At 35.1% G+C, this 22,008-nt stretch overlaps 1 protein-coding gene across 2 annotated transcripts; it reads right to left on the bottom strand.

The window, feature by feature from the left end:
• Positions 1 to 1,961: 1,961 nt before the first annotated feature.
• ctdsplb (CTD (carboxy-terminal domain, RNA polymerase II, polypeptide A) small phosphatase-like b) lies at positions 1,962 to 21,790 on the bottom strand. 2 transcript variants are annotated; one of them, XM_051096207.1, is made up of 8 exons: positions 21,111 to 21,790; positions 15,557 to 15,717; positions 15,284 to 15,316; positions 11,917 to 12,018; positions 8,873 to 8,929; positions 6,768 to 6,860; positions 5,780 to 5,965; positions 1,962 to 3,705 (listed from the first exon to the last, which is right to left on the bottom strand). In XM_051096207.1, the coding sequence occupies exons 1-8, from the start codon at positions 21,184 to 21,186 to the stop codon at positions 3,580 to 3,582; spliced, it is 834 nt and encodes a 277-aa protein (XP_050952164.1). In that variant the 5' UTR covers positions 21,187 to 21,790; the 3' UTR covers positions 1,962 to 3,579. The 2 variants fall into 2 exon arrangements, with proteins under 2 accessions (XP_050952164.1, XP_050952171.1); XM_051096214.1 differs by lacking the exon at positions 15,284 to 15,316 and having other exon boundaries at positions 21,111 to 21,789.
• Between the last annotated feature and the right edge of the window lie 218 nt (positions 21,791 to 22,008).

The following is a 22,008-nucleotide window of genomic DNA, read 5'->3' on the forward strand; positions in this document are numbered from 1 at the left end:
GGAGAAAACCAGGCACTGCTCATCATCTGTCCAATACAGTCCCAACAGTGAAGCATGGTGGTGGCAGCATCATGCTGTGGGGGTGTTTTTCAGCTGCAGGGACAGGACGACTGGTTGCAATCGAGGGAAAGATGAATGCGGCCAAGTACAGGGATATCCTGGACGAAAACCTTCTCCAGAGTGCTCAGGACCTCAGACTGGGCCGAAGGTTTACCTTCCAACAAGACAATGACCCTAAGCACACAGCTAAAATAACGAAGGAGTGGCTTCACAACAACTCCGTGACTGTTCTTGAATGGCCCAGCCAGAGCCCTGACTTAAACCCAACTGAGCATCTCTGGAGAGACCTAAAAATGGCTGTCCACCAACGTTTACCATCCAACCTGACAGAACTGGAGAGGATCTGCAAGGAGGAATGGCAGAGGATCCCCAAATCCAGGTGTGAAAAACTTGTTTTTATCTTTCCCAAAAAGACTCATGGCTGTATTAGATCAAAAGGGTGCTTCTACTAAATACTGAGCAAAGGGTCTGAATACTTAGGACCATGTGATATTTCTTTTTTAATAAATCTGCAAAAATGTCAACAATTCTGTGTTTTTCTGTCAATATGGGGTGCTGTGTGTACATTAATGAGGGAAAAAAATGAACTTGAATGATTTTAGCAAATGGCTGCAATATAACAAAGAGTGAAAAATTTAAGGGGGTCTGAATACTTTCCGTACCCACTGTACATTTGTTTTTTGTTTTGAAACTGACCAATCGTTTTGCTAGATAAGACCATTGTTCCTGGGCTGGAATCATGTACAGCCCTTTGAGGTTGTGCTTAAACTACAATTTGGACCTTCAACCCGTTGGCCACCATTTAAGTCCACTATATAGAGAAAAATCCTGGAATTTTTTTCCTCAAAAAAACTTTTTCGAGTTAAGAAAGAAAGACATGGGGGTGAGTACATTATGGAAATTTTCATTTTTTTTAAATTAAAAGCATACAAACCACATACTAAGAATTTTGAAATTCATGTCAAATTTTAAATTGAACTTATCAAATTTTTATACTGATAATATTTGTAAATTAAATGAACTTTAAAGTAAATTTAATTAAAATATATAAAATCAATAGCAAAATAGGAGCATTTCTACTAAGAATCTAACTTTTTTTTAGCATTTACACTTTTAAAATTTACCAAAGAAAAGACAAGGGTGACAAACAGCCCAAGCATTTACTTGCCTGCTGATTCTGAAAACAAACTAAAACCTAAAACTAATCTAAAATTTCTCAACCACTTAAGATATGCTAAAACACACCTTGGAAGGACTCACATTTGCTTTAGAGAAATGGTAAAATGTAAAGATTTTTTAGCACACTGCAAAAGAAGTCAATAGTCATTGTTGTTTTTTAAAAAGGTGCTTTAATATAACATGTCAGAGTCCGGAAGAAAACTTACGACAACCATGATTCAATTCAGCTTGAAATATACTCCAAACATCAGCACTGCACAGCCTCTCCAAACTGATTTCAAACCCCCGAGTCAATCTGTGGACCATTTAAAGTGTCTGTATGGCTTACTGAAAAAACAAAAACGGATAAAGAAAATAAGGCATAATTTATTAGGACGTGCCAACTTGAGATATTTAAGTGACATCGCAAAAATGTGTACAATGTGTATTAAAAACAGCACCTGACAGTTCAGACGTGGAAAACACATGGAGAACAGAAGCAAACAACAACAACTGTGAGCAAAACCAATAGTGTTTCAACGCTGTCAGATCACCGGAAGTCTGTGTTTAAAGAAAAAAGTGAAAATTGCAAATGTGAAAGCTAGAAAAATCAAAAATATTAGCAAGCCGAATATCCAGGCAGTCAAAGATCTTCAGCAACCAGCAGATTTGAAGAGAGGCTGTACAGCACGTCGACAAGCAGAAAACAGCAAGTGTGGGCTAACTTAAGCATACATCTCAAATACTGACAGAAGACCATAAACGTGAGAATGAATCGCTCTCCGTCGCCTGCCGCGGAACAGGATGAAGAGAGATAGAGAGAGGTAGACGATGAAAAACTGAGGGGAAAAAACAAAAAGGACAACGTGTAGTGACCAAACTGTGACGTGGCGGACTCTGGGCAGAGAGAGAAAGAGAGATAGAGAGAGGTTATTGCCTGTTCAGCAGCGAGTGGGACGTCCCGCCGCTGCTCCTCTCATCTTAGGCACTGCGGTGATGGAGAGTCTGCACAGCTTGCGCCAAACGCTTTCAATCCTCCTCAGAGCCTGAATCTCACTGGGAGAAAAGGGCTCAGTTTGGCTCTTCAGGAGACAAGAGCAAACCCTTTAAGGCCCTACTGCGTCCGTTCTGCCCTTGGACGATGCTCTGGCACAAGCCGCACAGCGCTCTAGTCCCTGGGCTGGTACTCGACGTACCCTACAGGGAGGTCTTTTGTAGTGTAGTATACAGTGGTAGCAGCAGCAGAGTATGGTTTAAAAACAAGTCAAACTAAAAAATATAAAGATGATGGACCTGTACCAGTTCTCGATAACTCGCGACTCAAAAAAAAGAATTAAAAACGATAAAAGGGATACATTTGCAATTGCGCATCCTGGTTTCCATAAAGGACACTTGCCCTTACAAACACTACCTGTGAGGAACAACTGCAGTGTCTACGCTACTTCACCAAAGGCATTCAGATCAACGTAAAGTTTTAAAAGCGGCTAAAATTGTGTGTTTTTGAAATGTCCAAACATTTGTCTCCAGCACCAATATTAGCGTCGGGCTTGTTTGCTGAAAAAGTACTTCAGCGTGGGATTGCGAGACAAATATTATCGATTGGCACGATACAATCTTCGATACAAGATTGTTTCTTCCAGGTCAGTTGGCAAAAGAGGCTGTGATAATATGAGACGAGTAACCTAACAAGTGCAAATGCATTCCTTTGCTCTTAGAAAACAAACTAAACATATACAAGTCTAGATAATAGTCTATATAATGGCACAAGCTAAAGCAAAAATCGAAAAGGAAAGGAGCACGAGAAGAACGAAAGATGGAGACGTGTACCCAGCTTTACATATTTAAAAATCTCTGGCCTCTTTAACAGTGCTTTTATAAAAAGAGAGTCTGACCTGCCTCCGTTTTTAAAGCATATAATTCTTGTAAAGATTAGGTTCTCTGGAAATATGTTCGTGTACAAAATGTTAATTTCCCCCGTAAAAATGACATTCAAAAAAGGCACTTTGTCGGGTCGGAGAGGAAACCCCACAGTCCTTTAACCCTACGGATTTCTACCTGCATAGCAACACCTCAGAGAATGGTTATGACTTGAATATTTCGTTTCGAGAAAAGGGAAAGGAAAAGAAGAAGTTGATTTTTTGGTTTATCATAAGCACTTTTCAAAAGAGAAATATTTGAGTGTCCTTTAAATGTTCAAAGTCTGTTTATGTCACTGTGTGCGTGTCCTGGTTGGGAGCGTCGGTGGTATGGGTGAGGTGAGGACTGCAGGCTGGAGGAGAGAGGAGCTGGGAGCCGAACGGCTCCTCTGCTCTCCACCGGGGGGGACTCGCACTGGCCCCTCGCCGCCGCGGCTCAAGCCTGCTACCTGCCCCTCAGGTTCTGCAGCACCCCGTACACGTCCTCCTCTTTGCTCAGTCCCTCAAAGAAAGGCAGCAGGTCCAGGAGCTCCGTGTCATTCATGTCATCAAACCACGACTGCACGGGAACCTTCACAAGATAAACGCACACACAGTTATTACCTGACATCATATAACCAGGTAAAATAATCTTCATACTTGTTATGAAACGCATGTTGTCAAAATCTTAATTCACATAACTGTAAAATGAACAAGTAATTTTGCAGCACTTTCACTTTCAGTATGACAAAAAAAAAAAAAAAAAAAAGCTGCCAAAGTGTAAGTGTGTGTGTGTGTGTGTGTGTGTGTGTGTGTGTGAGAGAGACCCTATCTGAACACCAATAAGAGACCATTTGAGAAAGCTGAATAAATAAGCTTTGGCTGCCATACAACTATTTGAAAATCTGGAATATGAGGGTGCAAAAAAAAAAAAAAAAAAAAAAAAAAAAAATATTGAGAAAAATCGCCTTTACAGTTGTCCAAACGAAGTTCTGTGCATATTACTAATCAAAAATTAACTTTTGAGATATTGACAGTAGAAAATTTACAAAATATCTTCTTGGAACATGATCTTTACTTAATATCCTAATGATTTTTTGGCATAAAAGAAAAAATTATAATTTTGACCCATACAATGTATTTTTGGCTATTGCTACTAGAGCTGGGCGATAAATCGATAACAATAATAACAGTGCGATATGGATTTCCTCGATAAACTATAACAAGAGTTTGATGATCGTCCAATATCAATGTTTATGTGGCAAAGGCAGAACAAAAGAGCGCTAGTCAAAGTGTGAGTGTGAGTGAGCGCACTCAGAGTGTTTATCCGCTTGGATCAAAGTTCAAACAGCACCACGCGTGACACCACGTTCTCTTGCAGATGTTAAGTCTCGGTCACTAAACAGTGTCAGTGTGAAGTGCTTGAATTCAGTCAAGAACACAAATGACTCTGTTTATACCCAGATGAAACCGCGCTGACAAACAGGAGAAACACTGTGTGCAATGATGCAGTCAGAAGGCTTTTTTTATCTACAAATCGCCATTTACCATTGATTTACTGCAGTAGAACTAACTGCACAGTGGTCAGAAATGTGGGTATATTTGTGTTGAATTTTATTATATTATTAATGTAAACATGTATTAAATGTATTGAAGGAGTAGTAATGGAATATAATATTATACAGTATTTTCTGTGATTAAGCTATAGCGTTTACGCATTTGTACTAAATGTATTTAGACTACTGTTTTTCATACAAATACCTAGGAACCATATTACATATGTCCATTTTGGGGTAAAAAAAAAAAAACTCTGGAAGAACATTGTTTTGGCTTCGCTTCATCTCTGCAGATGAATGTGGTTCATGAATGTGGTAAAGACATGATGGGGCCAGATTTACTAACAGCTTGCACCAGTGCAAACCGTCTTTCGGCGTTAAAATAATACTGTCAGGATTTACTAAAGACGTGCAGTGAAGAATTAGCGCTGAAAGGCATGGACACATTATTTTTGCTCCTGACCTTACTGAATATGCATTTGTAGGAGTTTCCCTTTCAGAAGCAAAATTTCTGAGAGGAGAGTATTCAAATGAATCACGCAACGCGATTTACTAACATTTACGCTCGTCATATGACTGATATTTGCGCTATTATTTAACGCCCCAAAAAAGCAAGCATTAATACAGGCAGTAATTTGTGCTGCTCTTGGTAGATTGTGCTGGTCATTATGGAAATGTGATGTTGTTTATGTCTTCTTTAACGTGTGCATTTTCAGTAAACATCAGCACTTTTATGGAATAGCGCTCTAACGCTAATTTGCCCTGTTTAGTAAATCTGGCCCATGGTTAATTTTTATTAGCAAAAACATTAACAGTGTAGCTTTAACATTACTACACTTTGTCATAACAGCGAGTTCAACCATATTAACCCATTTAAATCTCACAAGCATAACATAGTAATTGTAAGATGTGTGTGTTTGATTCACTAAAAAGAATCATTTGGGCGACTACATTGGCTGAGCTGTATGGTTGTGATTCGCTAAAAGAATCTGACTCATAAGAATCAATTGTGATTCTGAATGTCATGTTCATGTTTTTTTTTTTTTTTTATGCAACTCAGTCTCCAAAACTACAATTTGGTTTAAAGTTTGATCAGCAATCAAAACTCACAGCATTTTCAGGATGGAAAATGTAGGAAGCAGGGGAGTTGTCCACGATGATGACATTCCTGAGCTCTCTCCCGAGCCGACTAAGGTCTTTGACGTAGTTCCCTCTATGGAAAACGCAGGATTCCCGGAAGAGTCGCGCCCGAAACACACCCCACTGGTCCAGCAGGTCAGCCACCGGGTCAGCATACTGAAGCACACACAGACACAACGGACACTTACAAACAAGGTAAAGGAGAACCTTCAAGCTGTTCATGCAATGATTAAACAGTTGAGTCACCGTAGAATCGTCCAGCTGCTCCCTGCAACAAATACAATATAAAACAGAGAAAAGCAAGCTGCTAGGGCAACGTAACACTATTTCCATGTCTATGCAAACGAAAACGTCTACAAAGAGGATTGTAAGGAAACCTACAAACCATCAGATATGTGCCTCTCAGTAAGAAAGCTTGCTTATAAAGCCAATGAGCCTTTATGTCCTCGATGACATGGAAGCAATCAAGACATGTGATCTAAACTACAGTGGGCCGCATACATTCTCCACAGCTAATGTGTCACTAACAGGTATGAGAGGAACAAAACACGTCGGCTACAGATACGGCGACAAATGAAACTTCACAGCATATCGTATAAGCGGCCAAACTCAAACAATGTGAGCTTTCAAAGGTGAAGGCAGCAGCGACTGCAACTACTGGTACATGGCACGCATTCTGGAAGAGTCACAGTTGCCATAGAGACACTTACCCATGCATTAGCGGCTAAAACAAACGCAGGCCACACAGAGACAGAGAGGGGGGTCAGAAATTAGCAGAGCAGGTATGAATCAACACCCACCCAACAGGCCTTAAATCACCCAGCAGGTATTTTCTCCCATTAGATAACATTTAGACTATTTCAGCCGGTGAGGTTTTGTTCACCGAGTTACGAGACGCTGAGCGACTGCTGAGTTTTTCAACATTAGATGAGTCAGTGTCATAGTGTGGTGGACAAACCTTGGCTAGACTGGCTGTGAAAAGCACACATTCAAACAGCTCGCCCATTTTCTGCAGGAACTCATCAACGTGAGGTCTTTTGAGCACATACACCTACAAAAGAGAGATATTGTGATACACAGAGCCATTTAAATCAGTTTAAATGATATCCAAATATTCATAATACATATAAGAATCGATAAAACGATATAAACACAACATATACATACATATATATATATATATATATATATATATATATATATATATATATACATACATATATATATATATATATATATATATATATAATACAGTAATGTGATAAACAGTCATGTAAGTCCATTTTAAATGTAATGTTTGTTGTAAATATAATAAAATACTTTTAAATATAATTACATATAATCCCTTTAATAAATATAAATAATGAATGATAATTATAATAAAAAAATAATACAAATAATTAATAACTAAAATAAATAAAACTATAAACAGAAATAAATATAATTATTAAATACAAATCTTTATAACATTAGTAAAGTCTTTATAAAACAATGCAAATACATTTTTAATACATTTTTATAATACATTAAATATTTACAAAAAATAATATAAAATTAAATATAGTATAAATTCACAGTATAACTATAGTATATTAAATTTAATTTGCTCTGTTACTATATTTAATTTTATATTATTTTGTTTTGTAAATGTGTATACACACACACACACACACACACACACATACATATATATTTAGATTACACAATACACTATAAAATATAATATGAAAATGTATAATACATTTAACAAATACATCATGGTAATTATACTTAATTTAAATGATAAATTGAACCTTCATAATCTGTATAAAACTTTATAATATATAACACAATAGTAAAATCTTTTTTTAAACAATACACTATAAAATATTAAATTAATATTTAATTAATTGTAAAACACATTTTTATAATAAATATTACAATTTATGAAACAACAAATATAATATTGTGATGTGCTGAGCCATTTAAATTAATTTAAATACACAGAATCTTTATAAACCTCTATAATATATAACATAATAGTACAAACCTTTTTAAAAACATACCATAAAATATGAAAATGTATAGTACTTTTCATACTAAATATAATTTGAATCTATGAAACCAAAAATATAATATTGTGATTCGCTGAGCTATTTAAGTTCATTTAAATGATAAATTAAATCTTTCTAAATCTCTGATAGTTTATATATAAGACAATAATATTTTTACAACAATACACTATGAAATCTAATATGTTAGTTTAAATGACTAATGTAATCTTTATCATCTAAATCTTCATAAAATAAAACATATTACAATAAAAGTACTTTATATCTTGATTAAACAATACGGTAACACTCTACAATAAGGTTCACTAGTTAGCATTGGTTAACTACATTAGTTAACATGAACTAAGAATGAACAATACTTCAGCATTTATCAATTTTCATCTTCATTTCAGAATTTACTGATGTATTATTAAAATCATAAGTGTTTGTTAACATTAGTTAAAGCACTGTGAACTAACATGAGCAATGAACGACTGTATTTTTATTAACATACATTAACAAAGATTAATAAATAGTGTAATAAATATATTGTTTCTTATTTATTCATATTAGTTAATTCATTAACTAATTTTAACAAATGACACCTTACTGTAAAGTGTTACCAACAATATACTATAAAACAATGTAGTAATATAACAACATAACAATATAATACAACAGAAGTCATTTTCTTGTTCTTTAATCTGAATATCAAAACACCAAGAAACACAAATCAAGCAGAGAGGATTTGCATCAGCTCCACGAAGAAAAACGACTGCCACCTAGTGCAAGTAATCATGAATAGGCCTCCCAGGACAGACAGCCTATCCTGGATTACTTGAACAAGGGAACAGTCACTCAATCATGTTCATCACTTCATCTAATGAAGTTGACACTGACAGAAAACCCATAAATGGCTTCATAACTGCTAGAAAATACACTAGAGCATTTATAATTGCTCAAACATTCACATCTTCCGCAATCTGATGTCAGTGTAATATGAAACCTGTGCATGTTTCCATCAGTACTGTACCTGATGCACTGTGCCGTCGATCTCCACTGGGACGATGAAATCAGCGTTGCTAATGGGCTGCGAGACAGAAACAAACGCAACACACATGAGTTATGACCCATATGCTTTCTGAAATATCCTGCTTTTAATAAAGTAGATACTAAATTGAAAACTAAACATTTATTTTATTGCATACTCATATTTTGGTTTGTCATGCATTTGCTGGAAAAGCTTCTAAAATGTTTTTTTATTTCATGCGGTTATCAACAGTTTTATTCACTTTTGTTCTGAGCATTACTCAGACTGTGCATCTTTCCAAATATAGAATATTGCTTCTAAATATAAAGAATATACCATTTCAGGTTGCATTTTGTTAAATTAATCCATTAATCATAAAATTCTTATCAGTACTCTTCCAGTTTTATCACTTATTATTAACTATTAAACATTACCTTGAACAACTTAAACATGACAGTTACCATCCATAAACTAACAAATGATGATAAACAGCAATCAAAGATTACTAATGTGTGATGAGCTCTATTTACTTACATTTTGCATAAGCAAAATGAAAGTGCAGCTATAACAAACAGCAGAGGGCGTCCATGCTCTTTCAACACAAACCTGCTTAATCAAATATTAATAATCACGTGTGAGGGAGGTTTGAGGGAGGTTTGCACACTTTAAATATTTGTCCTTTGCATGACTGAAATCAATGGACTTCAAGGCAAATTTACCCTGCAAAGCCAGACATATGAAATAGAAGTTCTTTTTTTATAATGAACAGTTTGAGCCTTGAGGCAAATTCTATATTTAAAAAAATCTTATTTAATATATCAGGCTGTTATGGCTCATACTGTAAGACTTTTTGTTTATTCAAAGGCCCAAAAATATTTTAACAGGTGGGGGTAACTGAGAACGAATGGGGGAAAGTCACATGAGAGGAGGCAATGCCTCTATCGTGATATGATTGGATATGACTGGTTATGATCGGCTGTAATTGGTTAATGCGATAAACTCTCCCTCGTGTTTGTGTGCGTTCCGCATTTCTGAATCAGTCTGAATCAACAATATAATGGCGTTAATTTGAGGACTAATAGTAAACAGTAAATTAATAACACACATTTACATTTAACCACTTTGTTACGTCAAAACAAGACTTAAAATGGCATGAAAACATGATCTGTAGGCATTTTTTAGTGAGTAATCAGCTTGGTAAAATTTAAAGTAAATCTCTATCTGACCAATATTTACTGAGCTTTGATGACTAATGATCCAAAAAAAAAGTTAAAAGTAACTATTAAAAAGAATAGCTGTACACAAATTCACAAATAAAATATGTTGAATGAACTGTTACTGCCTTGAGTTATTTTGGAATAAACGTAAAATGATTAAAAACACTAACTTTTAACTAATAAACAGAACACTGATTACATTGTTAATGTAAAAATATATATATATTTTTTCCTTTTTCCCCTCATAGTGTAAGCCATGTTTATTTAACCCAAAAAATGTAACATGATTTAAAAAAAAAAAAAAAAAAAAAAAAAAAAAAAAAAAGTGTGTGTATATATGCCTTTTACTTCCTAAAAAAGTATGGCCATGAAGAAGATTGTGTACAACAGGTTTTTCAAGTTTTGAGCATGTCTTAGAATTTTGTGTATTAAATATGATACAGTAGGCTTACGGTATACAAATATGATACAGTAGGAAGGGTTTAAACTCTTTTATAATCAAATTACCCCACATGAGTGTTGATTCAATATCACTGAGATACTATTATAGTTTTATTATTCTCTTGAATCAGTTTTTATTTTAATATTTTCTGTTTTCATTTAAATTTTTGTTAAAGTTTAATAAATTTTATTGTATTTTCGTAATTTTTTGTAGTTTTTTTTTTTTTTTTTTTTTCAGTTTTGGGTATAAATTTATTTAAAACAAGAAATTCTGCTTTGGCAACAAGCAGAAATGAAACTTTGTTTTATTTTATTTTACTCCATTTTATTTAAATTTTAATTTATTTCAAGTAACAAAAATGTTTTTTTTGTTTTTTTGTTTTTTACTGGTTTTTAGTTTCAGCTTTAGTTAACTATTTATTTGGTTAATTTTGTAAATATCCCTGGCCCACATTTAATTTCTGAGCTTCAAACTTGCACAGAAACTTCGGCCGCAGAAAATCGTTTGTCTTTATTTGACCAAAAGAGAAAAATATATTACATTTACATTATTTGGATAATCACTCAAAAAAAAAAAAAAAAAAAGAAAGAAAGAAAAAGAAAAAAAGTTACATCTGATTTTTTTGCATAGAACTGAATAAAAATATTAATATTTTATCTGTCCAATTTATTGTTACTTTCAATAAAAGTGTGATTATTTAATTGGCTTGTGTTTTTTAAACTAAGTATCATTAAAAAGTATTGGGTTAAATTAAGAAGACAAAATGACTTTATCCCCTGGTTTCACAGACAGGGCTTAAGCCTAGTCCTAGACTAAAACGCAAGTCTGAGCCGTTTCAACTAAAAGAAAACATAAAAAATATCAGTGCCTTTGTTTTGTCTCAAGAGATAAGATAGAAGGCAATATTATTATGAAAATGTCTAATCCTGGCTTAGTCTAAACCCTGTCTGTGAAACCAAGCCTGTATTATTTAATAAAACAATAAATAATTACAAACCATTTTCAGTTTCGGTATTCAGCCAAGTACATCCAGAATTTTCGGTTTCGGCCCAGAATTTACATTTCGGTGCATTCCTACTTCATACACAGATCAAGATGCTGAAAAGCGCAACACTGAGTTTCACAATCAGTATTGCTCTTCAACTCTCCTCCCACTAGCAGCAGAGACAAATGAGCCCTGACTGGGCCGTCACTAAGCATCACAGGAAGCTCTGCCCGCATACATATATATCCCCAACGCAAAATAGGTCACAGTGGGTCACAGTCACTGAGCAAATTACACATAGAAGTCACAGTTACACTGCATCTGCAGTCCATCCCTGGTTGTTTTTGTTTGGGGGAAACACCTGAAAAAGACCTGGACTAGCAGGCAATAATTAATGAATTACCTTAAACGAGCTGTGCACCAGAGTCTCATCCAAGTCTATTACCACACACTTCTTTCCATAGTCATTTATGTTAACCTCAGGGAGGAGGTACTTCTCTGGAGGCTGTGGAAATGCAAAACACGGAGTAAATAAGATGAACATGGCACATCGTCAGCGTAATGAGTGAGAAATGAGGCACGGGAGGTTAAGCCGCGACGTGTTAGACCGTTATCAAGCGAAATGAGCAGAAAGATGGGGAGAAGCAGGACGGATCCCAACCATCTACACATTTCCTCAGGAAATCGTAAGGGAAAGATTCTGGCATTTTAGGAAGTGTGCTTCCTGAGCTGCACAGATGACGCTCATGCAGTAACATCCCAGCTCTTCCGAGCGGAAGTGGAAAGGATTACGGCCGTGCGTGGGGATTAAAAGGTTTTTCACACATTAATCAGAGATGCAGGATGGGTAAGGTTAGAGACTGTGAGAGTGACTTCAGCACTGGCTGCCTTTATGAAATCCCATCACTTTATTTATAAGCTACGGGTGAATGGGTCCCTCTCTCGATCCAGTTCTCTAATCCTGGCTGCACCGTCTCAATACAAGCGGAGGCAATCTTGTTATAGAGGGAGGCAGTATGCTGTCGAGTCCATCTAATCTAAATCCCTGTCTGTTTAATGGGATGAATCGAGCTTAGGAGGAACCTCTGGAGTGCAGTCATGATCCTGGGCCCAACTGCTGAATGAACACTGAAAAACACTTACAGTTTGGCTCGACGCGAGTTCCTGTTTAGTACACAAACAACAGTACAGGAAATCATGCAGTAGAAATGTCATTGTGGAGATAGGGTGATCGCTACTAAAAATCTAACGGTGAAATCATTGATCATGAGATCCGACCTTCCCAACCGGACTTAAACAGCCTACCACTGAGATTAACAGCGGAACAGACGCGCTAAACCCTAATCAATTAAGGATCGCAGATAATCGGCCAACCTATTTATGAACCCTGCTTTCATCAATATCGCAACATATAAAGAAAAAACTATGAAGCTATTTGTAGGTTGATTTCCAAAAAAAGGTTAGAACGATGGTCTAAATGATAAAGAAAAAACTACGAGGAAGCTATTGGTAGGTTGATTTCCAAAACAAGATTATAAGGATGGCCTAATTGATAGATTTTTGACTGTAATCTTTAACAGTTTGGGGTTGGTAAGATTTTACACACTGCTGTTCAAAAGTTTAGGATCAGTCAAATTTATGATTTATAAAGATATCTTATGCTCATTAAGGCTGCATTTATGTGATCAAAAATACAGAAAAAACGGTAGTATTGTGAAATATTATTACAATTTAAAATAATGCTTTTATATTTTATTATACTGTAAAATATAATTTACTCCTGTGATGCAAAGGTGAATTTTCCTCATTCATTACTCTTTAATGCCACATTATCCTTCAGAAATCATTCTGATTTATTTACAATATGCTGATTTATTATCAATGTTGAACACAGTTGTGCTGCTTAATATTTGTTTGGAACCTGTGATACTTTGAATAACAATTTTAAAAGCACAGCATTTATTCAAAGTATAAATCTTTTCTAATAATATGTTTTTACCATCACTTTTTTATGAATTTAACAAAATTAAATGTAAAAAAAATTGTTGAAAAAAATAAATAAATACTGACCCCAAACATTGGAACAGTAGTCCATATTATTACGAAAGATTATTGAAAAAAAAATATATATCCTCAGGAAATATTAAGCAGCACAACTATTTCCAACATTGATAATAAATCAGCATATTATAATGACTTCTGAAAGATCACGTGACATTGAAGACTGGAGAAACAATGCTGGAAAATTAGCTTTGCAAAGGAATAAATTATGTTTTGAAGTATTTTAAAATAGTAAGCCATTATTTTAAATTGCAATAATATTATTTTTTTACAGTATTTCATAATATATTTTTTCCATGACAGTTTTTTTTTCTGTATTTTTGATCAAATAAATGCAACTTTGATGAGCATGACTTCTTTAAAAAAAAAAAAAAAAAAAAAAAAAAAAAAAAAAGAAACACTAAAAATCTGTCTGATCACAAACTTTTGTCCAGTAGTGTATATAGTCTCTTATGTTCCAATTTCAAAAATCATGATTGTGGAAAACATATTATAATAATTTTTTCTTATTAATAAACAGAAAACAGTTCTGCTGTTAATATTTCATTGGAAACCATTTTTTTTTTTAGGATTCTTTGATGAATAGACAGTTTTGACATTGAAATATTTTAATTGTCACTTTTAAATGCACTCTTGCTGGATAAAAATATAAATGTCTTTTTTTTTAATCTTACTGACCTCAACGTTTTGAACTGATGTTGCAAATTATGAGGTTTTGTTGAATTCTCAGAAAAATACTTGAAAAGGCTTCAAAGCATCAGTAATATTACGCTAAACAATCAACCAATCAGTAATATTTTACATCGTATGCCATAGTTTTTCGACAAAAATGTTTATGATTTATTTTTTTATAGTGCTACGCTACAGCTGTAAAATTACCAGCTTGTTTCAAATTTTTTTTTTTTTTTTCTCCTTTCAAAATAAAAGATCAGCAAAAACTAAAGTGGAAACTGAACATTAAAGGCACAGTATGTAATTTTCACTTTTAGAGGGCGCATATCCAAAACAAACAAAGAAACAAAGGCAAATTTTGAGGAAAATTAGGGTGTATGACATCACTGGCAGGCGACGCAATGGCGCAGTCCGTTAGACTAGCTAAATTGCTTATTTCTCTGGATTTAAACATTTCTGGAAACATCTGGGACAACGCAAGTACACAAGTATATAACTTGAAATATATAACACTGTTATAGTGGTTTTTGAATATTTTAAACCTAAAAAACTTACATATTGTGCCTTTAATGAAAGTCGAATCATTTCAAACAAATATAAAAACGGGCTGTGAAAACATTAGCAGGGCAAGTAAATAAAATCGTAAATAGCCTGACTGACCAGGAGAAATAAAATTCTTATTGTTGGGTCTAATAATACATCTCAGCACCTTTAAACGGACTGGAAGAGAGTGAAGTAATTACTTGCATTCAGATCACCAGTAGTCAGACTCCCCATAGTTAAAAAGCAGGAGGGAGGGCATAGCAAACACATGTTGCTAAATGCCTTAGCCCATAACTGTGTGGAAAAATGTTAGGCTTTCCAGTCGCCTCAGAAGTAGTATAATACACAGTGCATGCAAGCATCCTTCAGGCAAAGTGCATCACTGTCCACAGAGCCGCTTCAAAAGCCGATTCGAGTGTACAGTGGTGCGACGCTCCATGCGGCATGCGAGAGCACACAGACAGACGGCACGAGTGGAGTTGAATCATACATACACTGGGGATAGGGATGACCTCAACCTGGTCACACTGGGACATGAGAGATGAAGACAGAGGAAACAAACAGGAGAGGAAATGAGGTGCTGAACCACAAGACAAATGGACAATAATTCAGACAAATGTGATAAGGTCTGCACAGAAAAAGAGAGAGAGAGTTGTGATGACTTCTGTTTAATATCAGCAAACCACACATGGTTGTATGACGCACAAGCAGAGTCTCTGATTGACTGTAATCACTCCCTGTTTAAAGAGGATGTTCGGGTGTCTCACCTTTGGTGGAGCTCCGTTCTCCTCCACAGGCGGGGGCAGAGGGCTGCTGTTGTTGTTGGGGGTGGCGGGAGGCTCGGCATCGTAACTTCTCAGGCAGCAGAACAATGAGCTGAAGATGCTGCGAGTCCTCTTCTTCTTCAGACTGCTGTTAGACAGCGAAACTGACAAAAGAGCAGAGAGAATATATTGAATTCAGTTTAAAACACATTACTGTAATAATTTATGCATGATTTATTAGTGGCAACATTGGTGCTTTAGTGGCTTTTTTTTTTTTTGGGGGGGGTAAACTACTTTATGGTTACCTGCCATAACATGAAAATTTAATTAATATCAAAACATGTATACACAATAGTGTCCAACAGTTTAGGGACAGTAAGATCTTTTTTTATGCTTGTGAAAGAAGTTTTTTTTTTTAATGTTCACCGAAACTGCATTTATGTGATTAAACATACAGTAAAATCAGTAAAACTATAACATGTTATTGAAATTTAAAATAACTTTTCTATTTTAATATATTTTAAAATGTAATTTATTCCTGTATTGGCAAAGCTGAATTTTCAGCAGCCATTACTCCAGTCTTCAGTGTCACACAATCCTTCACAAATCTTTCTAATATGCTGATTTACTTAATATTTTGTGGAAAACACGTCACATATTTCAGGATTCTTAGATTAATAGAAAAATAGCATTCATTTGGAAAAACATATTTTGCAATATTTTAAAAGTCTTTATTGTCATTGCTGATCAATTTAATTGCATTCATGCTTAATAAAAGTGTTAATTCTTAAAAAAAAAAAAACAGCCTTTATTTGAACAAAAAATATTTTATGCAATATTTCAAATGCCATTGTTGATCAAATCAAATGCATTCATGCTCAATAAAAGTGTTAATTCTTAAAAAAAAGCCTTTATTTAAACAAATGTTTTTGCAATTTTTTAAATGTCATTGTTAATCAATTTAATTGCATTCATGCAAAATAAAAGTGTTAATTCTTTAAAAAAAACTGCCTTTATTTGAAAAAAAAGTTTGCAATATTTTAAATGTCATTGTTGATCAATTTAATTGCATTCATGCTCAATAAGTGTTAGTTCTATTAAAAAAATAAATAAAAAATAAAAAAACAGCCTTTATTTGAACAAAAAATACTTTATGCAATGTCAAATACCACTGTTGATCAAATTAAATGCATTCATTCTCAATAAGTATTAATTCTTTAAAAATCCGCCTTTATTTAAAAAAAAAATGTTTGCAATATTTTAAATGTCATTGTTGATAAAAAAAAAACAGCCTTTATTAGATTTTTTTCTTTTGCAATTTTTAAATGTCAGTGTTGATCCATTTTATTGCATTCATGCTCAATAAGTGTAAATTCTTAAAAAAAAAAAAAAAATAGCCTTTGAACAAAAAATTGCAATATTTTAAATGTCATTGTTGATCAATTTAACTGCATCAACAATTGTTAATTTAAAAAAAAAAAGAAAACAGCCTTTATTTGTTTTTTTACAGTTTTTAAATGTTATTGTTTATCAATTTAACTGCATTAATGCTCAATAAAAGTGTTAATTCCATTTAAAAAAGTAAAATAAAAAATCCTAATGACCCCAAACTTCTGAACAGATATATTGATATGTTTATAGTCCATGATATTGGTTATCAATTATCATATTATACCAGACACAAAGTTCAATAACACTTATTAGGATACTTAGTGGGAATGTCCAAACACCCTTTAGCAAAATGGCTTTCTCCCAGCGCAGGATGTCACATGGGATCTTTAATTAAAGATCCAAACTATTACAACTGATTATGTACAGGCTTTACACCAACACACAGCACATAAAGAGCCGACATCAAAGACCCTCACGGTTCTCCTCTCCTCATTCACACACACACTAATAATAATCTGCCTTCATTCCAACGCCACAGCGGAGGCTCTAAATGTTAACACTGAGGTCACCAGCAAGTAAAGGCCCTTTAAAAATAGTGACAAGCAGGAAAAAAAATGAAACTAGACCCCACTCGCTTACAAACCCCACCCCGTCCCCTTTAGGCTCCTAAACCCTCATCCCGCCACTCATTGGCTGCCGACTCCAGCACCATTTTAAGGGACAGAGGCTATTTTCCCTCGTTCCTGAAGCTTCAGTGACGACTTCAGAGGCACAGGCGAGCAGGAGAGGGGGAATACTTGAGGGAAAGAGGGAAGAGGAGAGGAGGGGCAGCGGCAGGGGAGGTGGAGCTAAGAAAATGAACAGCCAATGAGAGCAGTGCATTCCTCTCCCGCCCCTTTAGCCATCTCAAAGGTTCAACTGAACATCTCAAGCTTTCTGCTCAAAATCTTAAAAACTCTGCAAGACTTTATGTGGTATGAAATCACAAATTACGACAACTAGAAAGATTCTGCTGGCATTTACAACTTCAAGGGAACTTTCAATAGTTTTGATAGAGAAAGCAGCGTCGAAATGAGGCATTATGAGGTGTTATTTTGTTTTAAAAGGAGTGGATCGTTTTTCATAAGTGGGAGGACAGCAGCTTGGCTTCACTCGGGAATATTGTAGGAGTTGACGTGTCAGAAAGCATGTTCAGCATCATGCTTTGAGGTGTAAAAAACCACATCTCTCGATATCGCAATGAGAGCGTCTTTGCAATTCTCCAACAGAGACCTACACACAAAAATCATAGACACACATCTGTCTGTAATCTAGGTTTTATTTAAACGCCTTGACCACAAATAAAGAGCAAGAAATATAGACTACAAAAGCACCCAATGAGCTTGTTATATAAATTATTTCCATATGCACTCCAAATAAGTAAAGGAATAAAACGCAGTGCAGTACAAGGAGTTTTACATAATTGTGGACAGAATCCAAAAAAGATCCCCGTCAGGCAACGGGCCAGAGGCATTGATCACTGCGGTGGACTCTCTCAGATGCCATCAGGAGCTGAAGGCATGAGAAAATGCAGCTGCCTTAAAAAAAAATCCTGTAATTACTACCGACTTTAATTACTTCTGGCTTAATATTAATCTACATGTTAGAAATACTCAATAATGACTTTGAAAAGGGATGCCTGGTCTGGATGAGATCAAGGCAGTATGCGTGAGTCACAAAAGGCATTTAAAGTGTTGCCCAATAGGCCATCGAGAGCACAAGGACCATTTTAGATGGTTCAACTTTATTCCGTGCTGTTTTGAGAGGACAGCTGTTGAAGAGCTTCTCCACTCAGCCACCCAGAGGTCAAAGGTAAAGCCCTGGAAGTGCTCCATCCAAATGCCTGCTGTCATAGAGCCGGACATCCTCAGATGGGCAGCCCTGCAAACTGCCTTTATAGCTGCATATCTCTTTAGCGGAAACAGATTAGCTCATTTTTTATTTATTTATTTTTTATCTTCAATTAAAAATGTTTATATTTTATTTAAGGTGAAAAACTATAGGCAAACCTATTGTTTTGTCATGCACTAGTACATTTTTGGGCCACACTGTAAAAAATAAAAAACACAATTTGTTAAGTCAGCTTAAAATAATTTGTTACTCTGCCGCCTTAAGATTATAAGTTCAGTCAACTAAAATAAGTTTAGTCAACTTGAAATGTTAAGTTGTATTAAGTAGCAATTTAGATATTTGTGTTTGCTAAACTTAACAGATGGGTAAGTGACCCAGCTGCCTTAAAATTTTAAGTTAATTCAAATCAAATATCCAAGTTGTCACTTAGCATAATTTAACATTTCAAGTTGAATAAACTTTTTTGAATTGACTGAACTTAAAATTTTAAGGCTGCCAGGTTACAAATTATTTTAAGTTGACTCAACAAGTTGTTTTTACAGTGCATACTGCTGAAAAAGAAACATCCAAAATTATTTTATTATACTGTATCTATTTAAGATGAGATACTATAGGCAAACCTATTGTTTTTTTTGTTTGTTTTTTTTTTTTCATGCACTAGTCTTTTTTTTTTTTTTTTTTTTTTTTTTTTTTTTTTGCTATTTTGCTGACATAGCTTTTTTTTTTTTAAAGGAAACATGCAAAATACAGTGTTTAAAAAACAAATCTACTTTATTATAATTTATCCACTTAAGGCAAGATACTATAGGCAAAACCTCTTTTTATTTTTATTATTATTATTTTACTATACTATAGGCAAACCCATTGTTTTTTTGTTTTTTTTTGGTTTGTTTTTTCATGCACTAGTCAATTAGGTTTTTTTTATTTGGCTATATTGCTTTCATAGCTTTTTTTGGAAAGGACTAATGGAAAGGAAACATTTAGTGTTCATTAAAAAAAAGCTTTTATATAATGTGAGATATTATAGGCAAACCTTTTGTTTTTTCATGCAGTAGTCAATTTTTTTCATGGCTTTTATGGAAAGGACTAATGGAAATGAAACATCCAAAATAGTGTTTATTTTAAAAAATATATCTATTTTATTATACTTTATCTATTTAAGGTGAGATCGTATAGGCAAACCCCTTGTTTTTTCATGCACTAGTCTATTTTTGGGGCCACCTCACTTTTATAGTTTTTTTTTTTTTTTTTTTTTTTAAGGACTAATGGAAAGGATAAAGTATAATCAAATATATATATATATATTTGATTATACTTTATCTATTTGTGTTGGTAGAAATTGCAATACATATCTTTAAAGGTTTTTCTCTGTCTTTTTTGTCAGTTGTTAGTATTTTCTAATTTGACAAAAAAAAAAACTATCCAATCTGTATCCACTCTACAAAAATATTTAACTTAATTTTGAACCTGGCTTTATTATCCACTGCTTTGATTTATTTTCTGGATTTTTATGCAAATTACAGCCAACATAATTTAAATACTTAAACATATTTCAGAAAACTTGTAATAAAAAAACAAGAGTCCTAATGTACTCACATGGCGTTATCTATTAATTAAAATGTGTGCTATATTCACCTGTGGTGCCTAGCTGTAAAATACATAAAATAATGTGAATTCCTATGCATAAAATGTTCGTTCACCTCCTGACAAGCCTAATGCATCACACAACTGCCTTGCCTGTTGAGTAAAAAAAAAAACGTAGGCATGCCTACTCAACTATTCCCGTTGCTGACTTGGCTGAAAGAAGAACAAATCAAAGTTCACAGCTTCCTAAAAACACACTAAATAAAACATGCGCCCTTTAAAGCACTCTACTTATGCAATTCTTCCTGAGCACTTTTGCCTCGTGACAGAAAGAAACATGTTTATATTGGTCTCCATCCACATCACGGGCGACCGACGCTGACAGAGCCCAAACTTTCGGTCTGTAGCAGTTTACATTGCGCCTTTACGACGACTCCGTTACATAAACACACACACACACAAACAAACGAGCATTGTTTTGCATCAACAATAACACACTGTCATACGAAAGCACACTAAAAGTTCGCAAAAAACGCCTTATTCTGACTTCTGTTAATGCACACAGTGATGAAATGCCTGAAATGTTTCTTGTCCGCGAACTCGGGCTCGCAGCCCGCTCGTTTAAAATGGTGGGTAAAGCTAACAAAACGCGCTACGGCGAGCAACTTCAACAGACAAAAACACCTCTCACCTTTCTCAGCATTTGACGAGAGTATCTCCTCCTCCTTGGGGTTCGTAACCTGCGTTATTATGGACGTGTTGTCCATGGAAACGAGATGTTAGCTCCTTTTTTCCAGCGAGTTCTGGCCGTGTCCGTGTTTCAGCTTGTGCTAACAGCTAGTCGAGTTAATGGCAGATCTCCAGCCAGCCAGCAGACTGCTGTCGCTCAGGCTAGCGTGGGCGAACGGACTGCACCCGACCACTAATCTTTGCGTTTTGTTGCATTAAAATACGCGTCTCGGACACACATTTGCTCAATCAGCCCGTACGGATGCGCATAACAAAAATCAATTGCGCCAGCGCCGAATGGCTAACAAGTAGTTGGAGGCTGGATTGCTAATATAAGATAGCGTTAGCGAGCTCCTGACCATGAAACCTCCAAATGTAGGCTGAATAAATGACCCGCGCGATGTCTGAACGCTTGCGTTTACACTCCTGGAGCTATTGCGGACAACGCCGACATCTGTGCGCCTAAACGAGCGTCAAAAACTGCCTCTTCATGTTTTCCCGTGTTTTCTGATCTCTGCTTCCAATATGGAGACGGCGAGTGTTTGATATTCACGAGATAGAGCTGAGGAACAGCAGGAGGAGGTATTTTCTGGGAACCCCCTCCCTCATATTAAAAATAAAAGCACGGCCGGGGAGCACGCAGTCACCCAATGACAGGACAGGAGTCCGAACAAAGTTGACTGATTTCTTCATCAGCGCCTTAGGCACTCGACTGTGCAGTTGCGATATTTAATCACAAGTCAGAATAAAAACACACGAACCTTTGGTCTGGTTTATAAGCTATAGTTTTCAGCTCTGCTTCCTCAGAACATAAGGGGAAAATACAGTAAGAGTGAGATTTAGATATGAAAAGTAAAAGT

Source organism: Labeo rohita, chromosome 2 (genome assembly GCF_022985175.1).
Source record: "Labeo rohita strain BAU-BD-2019 chromosome 2, IGBB_LRoh.1.0, whole genome shotgun sequence".
Lineage (NCBI taxonomy): Eukaryota > Metazoa > Chordata > Actinopteri > Cypriniformes > Cyprinidae > Labeo > Labeo rohita.